This window comes from Galeopterus variegatus, unplaced genomic scaffold (genome assembly GCF_000696425.1).
Source record: "Galeopterus variegatus unplaced genomic scaffold, G_variegatus-3.0.2 Scaffold2155, whole genome shotgun sequence".
In the NCBI taxonomy this organism is placed as follows: Eukaryota; Metazoa; Chordata; class Mammalia; order Dermoptera; family Cynocephalidae; genus Galeopterus; species Galeopterus variegatus.
In genome coordinates this window covers 268706-275907 of record NW_007728266.1, presented here as the reverse complement: position 1 = coordinate 275907, position 7202 = coordinate 268706, and the positions used below count along the sequence as shown (strand labels likewise).

The window sequence follows — 7202 nt, the reverse complement described above, 5'->3', positions numbered from 1 at the left end:
ACATATGTGCAGGAAAATGGGGGTATTCGGAAGTCATGTTAGAAAAAGTAGGGGCCAGCGGGAGTGCCTCGGTACCAAGTAGCCAGAGAGAGGGGAGTATTGCAGCAGGGTACACACCATTCTGCAGATGGGCTTCTTCAGCGTAGGTCATTACCCAGGCTTCCAGTTCCAGGACAGACCCTGGAAGATAGTTAAGCTGCTCCCTTTTTTCTTCCTCAGTCTTGGGCAGGCTGAAGCTACTGGAATCCCAGACCATATGGTCTGCACTTCCAGAAGCTTAGCTGTTAGCTACACTTGGAGGAAGGCTCCTCGATGTTTAGGCAAAAAACCTTGGGTCAGAGAGGCTTTGGAGAGAATTCGGGGGATATAAGGGTAATGTATATGAATCTGAAGATCTATACAGCTCTTCTAGCTCTTGGGGTGAAGACCAAGGCTGGGAGTTGGGCCCTAGCCCTCATGGCTCCTCAGCAGCAGCTGGCTCGGGGCTGTTCATGCTATCTGACAGGTAATCATCGTCATTGTTCTGTTTCATCTTGGTCTCCAGAATCGTGATGCGCTGCTTGAGCTTCTGCTGGGCTCCCGTGTACTCAGCCAGCAGGCGGCCAAAGCGAGTGTACAAGGTCTCCATGTTGGTCTCCAGCTGCTCCAGCTTCTCCTGCACATCCACTTCCATGCTGGCTGCCACCTCATTCTCGTCCAGCAGCCCCTCCTTCATCAGGATCTCCCGACCCCTCTCCTCCAAGACCTTCTTAGCATCAGGGTACTCAGTCACGGCTTCCATAAGATCATCCTTGGACAAGCAAAAGAGATCTGAGTAGCCCAGGCTGCGGATATTGGCCGTACGTCGATTGCCCATTTTGCTACCCTTAATGTTAAGGATACTGATCTCTCCAAAGCAGCTCCCAGCCGAGAGCAGTGCATACTGAGTCACACCATCATCAGCCACCACTGCCAACTTGCCTTCCTTGATGATGTACATCTCCTTGCCAATGTCCCCTTTGCGGCAAATGTAATCCCCAGGACTGAAGACCTGAGGACGGAGCTTCAGTACCAGCTCGACCAGCAAGCCAGCCTCACAGTCATGGAAGATGCGCACTTTCTTGAGGGTGGACAGGTGGACATTAATGGCTATCTCAGCTCGGAGCTTGGCTGGCAGGTTTTTGAGAACTTCCCGCTCATCCACACTCTTCTTATTGGTCCACAGGTAGTCAAACCACTTAATGACCTTGGCTTCCATCTCCTTGCTGACCTTGCGGAACTGCATGTAGTGTTTGACAGCATCGATCTTGGCCTGGAACTCTGCCCGGGTGGCATTCATGTTGGAGATCATGGAGCCCACATTTCCCACAATGGTGGCAAAGATGAGGACACCAATCAGGAAGTCAAAGATGACAAATAAGTACTCCTCATCCTTTACAGGAGGTGGTGTCTCCCCAATGGTGGTGAGGGTCAGTGTGGACCAGTAAAGGCAGTAGATATACTCCCTAGCCAAGTACCCATACTCAGGATCAGTGATATTGGGGTATACCCACGTGTCAACCCCAAAGCCGATGGACTTGGAGATGGCATAGTAGATGCAGGCATTCCAGTGGATAATGACCAAGATGTAGAGGACCAGATTGCTAATGCGGAAGATGTTAGGGTAGCTGGTGCGCGTCTCAGTGCGGTCAAAGAACTCAAACATGCGGGCAAAGTGTAGCAGGCGGTTGAAGCGCAGCTCAGGGGTGTGGATGCCCACAGCAAAATAGATTAGGTCCGTGGGGATGATGGATGCCACATCCAGCTTGAACTGCAGGGTGTGGATGTAGTTGTCCCGCAATTTCTTGGTATCTTTGACCAACAGCCCCTGCTCCAGGAAACCTAGTAGAGATGCAAGCCAGCATGTCACCACTGCCTTCAGACCTATCCCTCCCTATGAGCAAATGCTCAGCAAGGAACCAACTGCTCACTAAACCTTCCTTCCCAGGAAGGATATAGCTCACATAGCAGGGCTGGCCAGGAGAACACTGAGACCACCTCCAGATTCCATGAGGTTCAAAGAAGGGTGATCAGCTACCACAGTCCCAGCCAAGCAGCTGAGCCCAACACTATCTCTGGGGAACTTCTTGAAAATTTGGACTCAGGCATTTGGACTTTTGGGTCATGTTCTTGCCTGCACGTACCAGCTGCTCACTCACCTGTGCGCAATCGGATGAAGAGGTCTGCAATGTAGACCACGTCTGAGAAGTAGTCCAGCACTAGCCACACCATGAAGTAGCCTCTCTGTAGGTCACTGAAGCAGGCTCTGCAGGAAGACAGTGATGGGCTGCACCCTCAAAGCCATCCAAGGTCCCCTGGAGGCCCCAAAGTGAGTGCTCACAGTGTTCAGGGCTTGGTATGGCAACCAGAGGCACTGGTGAGTAATGGACAGCCTAGAGCCAAGGACACACTGACAAGGAACTTCTAACCCAACTCCCATCATTACATAGACATCACCATTGGCCATTATTTGTCCAGCTCACCCACTGGACCATGAGCTCCAGGAAGGCAGAGACACCTCTTAGTCACTACTGCATGCCCCATGCCTAGCCCAGGGCACCAGGATTCGAGCACTCAGTGAGTATGAGTTGAATAAATAAATAAGTCATAAGAACAAACTACAGTGCACATGGAATAGCCTCTATGCTCATCTCTTCACCAAGTACCTATTGAGCACCCAGCAGGGAGCACTAACCAGTCCAGGTGAGAGAGGGTAGGAGCCAGGCTTCGGCTAGAGGCAGTGGGAATGGAGAAAGGTTTGAGGCTGCAGGACCTTTTTTGAAGGAATTGCCAGGTCTTGGCAACTGAAGGGTAGGGGCCTATGCAGAAGGCAAATTAAGGGATAGAGCCCAGGATGATGATCCAGCAAGTCAAAGGGAGGAGTGATTAATTCTGACTACTCAGTCACATTTAGGATACAGCTGCAGCCACTTGCCTTGTCCCACAAAGCCTGCAAAACTGGCCTAGGCCAGCTACTCTGATGACTCGCTCAGAGCCTCCAGACACACCAAGCCATACCAAGACAGGGTCTCTACCAAGAATGCTCCCTCCACCAACCTCAAGTATCTAATGAGTTGACTCCCTCCACCATTCAGTTCTCAACTAAGATGTTGCCTCCTAGTGAAGCCTAGCCTGACTGCGCCTTCTCTAGCAGCTCCCTGCCACCAGCCCCTGGAATGGTCTTGGTCATTTGTTTTGTTTCATGTTTATGATCAGTGTCCCCAACTAGCCTGAGAGCCACAGGAGAGAAGAGACTATGCCTGTCTTGCTTACCACATTATCCCCAGAACTGAACATGGAGCCCAGCACCTATTGGTGCTCTCGAATCCTTGCTGAATGAATGACTGAAGCCAGGTGGAGCGGGGTGGGCAATGCTGTCAGGAAAAGCTGCATGTACAGAGTGGCTTCTGAGCTGAGCTTGCAAGAAGATTCTCCATAGGTTGAAAACGGGGAAAGGGAGTTTTCTCTTGAGAAAACAGCATGTTCTGATCCAAGATCAGTGAGTGCTGGTGCTGGGGTGTGCCAGAAGGTGGAGCCCCAGAGAAAGCCAGGTCCAGAGGGCCTTGAAGGCCACACTTAGGACTTGAACCTCATCCTGTGGGCGTTGGGAGCCACTGAAGGGTTTGTGAGCAGGGAGTGGCATAGTCAAATCCCAGTTTGCAAAAAGAATGCTCATTGCAAGTGCAGAGGATACTCTGGAGGGGGCAAAAGCACTACAAGGAATGGGTGGGGGGCTGCTGTGCTGATTCCAGGGAACAAGGAGGGTGGCCTCACCCAGGACGGTATTCATGTGGATGGAGAAGGAGTAGATTACAGACCCCAGGAAGAAGACAGACATGAACTCTTGGTAGCATATTAAGTAAAGGGGGGTGTGGGTTGGGGTTAACTAGGTAGATGGAGGAACACTGGCAGCCAGGTCATCCTGAAGGTCAGCTGGGTTGAGGTAATTCCATCCACAGCTGGGACTGGTGTGCTCTCAATCCCAGGGCCTGGGGACTGGGCTGCTTCTCCCCTCCACTACCCAGAACTCACCTGGCCACCAGCAGGCACCAGTTATAGAGGACAGGCATTGCAATGAGAAACAGCCAGCGGTAGTACCAGTCCCCAGCCGGGTCCAAGACAAATAGTTCAAATTTCTTCCTGAGGAGACAGAGGCCAGGATTGGGTTCCAAGTCCCTAAGTGTGGCAAAATCTCAGCTCCCAGAGGCTAGGGACTCCCCAAAAGTACTGCCTAAGGGGATATGTCTAGTGAAGGCTGAGTTGGCTTAGGACATCATTTTTCAGGGACCCGCAGCCTGGTACTGGGCATCTGAATGGAGCTCAGATGGTTAAGGGACACCCCTTTTCTCATTCTGGTCCTAGATAGGCCAACTGGCTCCCATGCCCTCTGGAAGCCCCTTGCCCAGAGGGCATGTTAAGGGGTAGAGCTTTCAGCAGGAAAGGGCCTCAGGGCCTGGGGAGAGATTTCCATAGGATGGTAACAAGAGCTTTGTTTGTTTGTTTTTTTTTAAAGATGACCGGTAAGGGGATCTTAATGCTTGACTTGGTGTTGTCAGCACCATGCACTCCCAAGTGAGCTAACTGGCCATCCCTATATAGGGATCCGAACCCGTGGCCTTGGTGTTATCAGCACCACCACACTCTCCCAAGTGAGCCACGGGCCGGCCCATAATGAGGGATTTGGCCTGTTCTCACATCCCTCCCGAGGGGAGTGAACGCCACGTGCTTCCTGCCCACCCCACCCTCCCTTTTTGGTCCCTGGCTCCCAGCCTCCAAATCACTTTCCCAGATGCTGCGTCCTGTCTTGGCAAGAGCCCTTTTCTTCCACTGGCCAGAGATGGGGAATGTCGGCTTGGCCAGACATCCGCAGTCGCCTCCTCATTCCTCAAAGAACAGACCCTCCAGCTCTGCTTTCTCTGCTCGATCATCCAGGCCTTTCCTGCCAGCCCCTGGCATGGCCACCTCAAAGATCCATTTCCTTGCCCACACTGGAGCTGGGATGGGCACACCCTCAACAGCACTCCCTGACTGCACCCTCCTCAGCGTTTTCTGACTGCTGGGGCTGGGGCTGGCGCTGTCACACCCTGGGCTGAGCTCCCTCTCTGCCCACATTTGGGCGCCCCTGCTGCTCCCTGCATGAGCTACAAGAGGATATCTGGCAAGGGGCAGCTAAGGTGAGAAAAGCTACCAGAAGTTCCCATGGCAAGTAAGCCACTGGCTGTTGGAGAGGGTGTGGGCAGGGACAATGGAAATGGTCTGGAGTTGAAAACATAGTCGGCCACCCCTGTCCATCCCTTTCCCTCCTATGGTAGGGCTTGGCGTTAGCCCTGGTCTGCCCCTGGCACTGGCATTAGAAACCCCACTGAGCCCTCCCATGCACGCTTGGGAGCCCTTTGAGCCCCACAGGCTGTACTTGGTGCCCTTGTCCTCGCTGTCCTTGTCGCCTTTGCCATCCCCCTGCTGTGTTGTCACGGTCTGGAGCTCGGGCCCACGGAAACGCTCGAGGAAAGAGTCAGGTCTAGGTTCCTCCTCGCGGAAATTCTTGTTGGCCCACTCTCTGATGACCACCACCAAGCGGACGATCCTGGAGATGAAAGAGGGAGCATGAGCCGGAGAGGAGATCCCCACTGTCTAGGGAGGGCCTGTCCCCAAGAGCTCACTGTCTGGTGACAGAGACGGAAAACAGAGAGGGAAACCTGGAATAAAGCCAGGCCATGATTTCCCATGTGCTAAGAGCTAAGAGAGGCCAGCACTGAGGGTGCGGGCTGGGGCTCAGGCACACCTCAGATGCAGCCCGATGGGGAGGGGGTGTCCTGGGAAGACTTCCTGTAGGATGTGCCATCTCAGTTGATTGTGAAGAGCAAACAGGAGGTCTTCAGGGCCAGGATGAAGGTTTCCCCAGGCTTCCTGTGGAGCCCACACCTCTGGGATGGAGACCTGGGGGCCCTCTACCTAGGCTCCTCTCAGAAAGATACCTCCCCCCGACACTGAAACAGCCAAGCGTGAAGGAAAGCCACCTCTGGTCACTGTGAGCTATCTTCACAGGAGCCTTGGGGGTTGCTCAGGCCTCAGGAGGAAGAAGATTTATGTTATGTTAGGACAGCACTGACAGTGTTCCCTAGAGGTCTTAGTGGAAGGGCCATGGTAGCCACCCTTACAGGGCCTAGGGTCAGGAGAGGGTAGCAGCGGGGCTGTCGTGGGACCCACCTGCGGAAGCCACCCCTCCTCTGCTGTGGGGCATCCATCTCCGCCAGCCTCTGCAGCTCTGAGGAGGTGTCATCATCAGCCGCAGACTGTGGCCTGCACAGAAAGAAGTAGGGTTGACCCAGGGTTCTTTGGGCATGTCTTGTCTCCCCTCCCAGGACATACCTAGAAATGCCATGGTCCCTTCTGCAGGTGTACTGGAGCCAAGGATTGCTTGTTTTATGACAACGAGGCAGAACTGGGAGGAAGTAGCAGCCTCTGGACCATCCCTGTAACCACCCAACCTCAGTGGACTCACCTGCTGCTGGTCCTGTGGTCACCTTTGCCATTGGCCTTGATAGCAGGAGGTGCATGATGGTTGTGGTTATTGGCTGGGGAGCTCTGCACACCATTGGATTTATCAGTCATCCTCCATGTACGCTGAGGACCCTCACCTGCCAGCGAGAGGCCAAGAGGAATAGGACAAAGGACCCTGGCACCCATAGAGGGCAGGAGAGCCGTGGGTGAGCAGCATGAGAATAGAGCCAGGGCCCAGCTGGCAAGCCTCGGCACCCCCAGGTAGTGCCATGACGGTGCAGGGCTCTAAGAACGAGGAAAATGAAGGTACTTCCCCACCCCGATATGTACTTTAAAATGAAAAGTGTTAAACTACAAAGTGAGTTTTTTGATATATGAATTACCAAAGCTCAAACAAACAGAAAACTGTTTAAGCTGTCTTCCAGTGCCTGTGCTTTGCGGATGTCTGGCATGTGCTTAACTGCTGAGCACCTCCAAACCAGCCACTGTCCCCAATCCCCCGCCCCACAAGGGCAGATGTGTCCCTTGTCCCAAGCAGCTGCCGTCTTCCCAGGGAAGCATGAGCTCTTGGGTGGTCTCAGGTGAGGAGAATCAGAGAGCCGGGGGTAGGATAGGGAGTACCTGCTCGGGGCCAGGGAGACACGTCTCTGTGGAGCAGGGGTTTGGGAACAGTGACTGGCTTG

At 53.6% G+C, this 7202-nt stretch overlaps 1 protein-coding gene across 1 annotated transcript; it reads right to left on the bottom strand.

The window, feature by feature from the left end:
• Positions 1–454: 454 nt before the first annotated feature.
• CNGA2 (cyclic nucleotide gated channel alpha 2) lies at positions 455–6630 on the bottom strand. Its single transcript, XM_008580757.1, has 6 exons — positions 6521–6630; positions 6226–6318; positions 5432–5602; positions 4051–4158; positions 2178–2284; positions 455–1860 (listed from the first exon to the last, which is right to left on the bottom strand). The coding sequence occupies exons 1-6, from the start codon at positions 6628–6630 to the stop codon at positions 455–457; spliced, it is 1995 nt and encodes a 664-aa protein (XP_008578979.1).
• Positions 6631–7202: the final 572 nt, after the last annotated feature.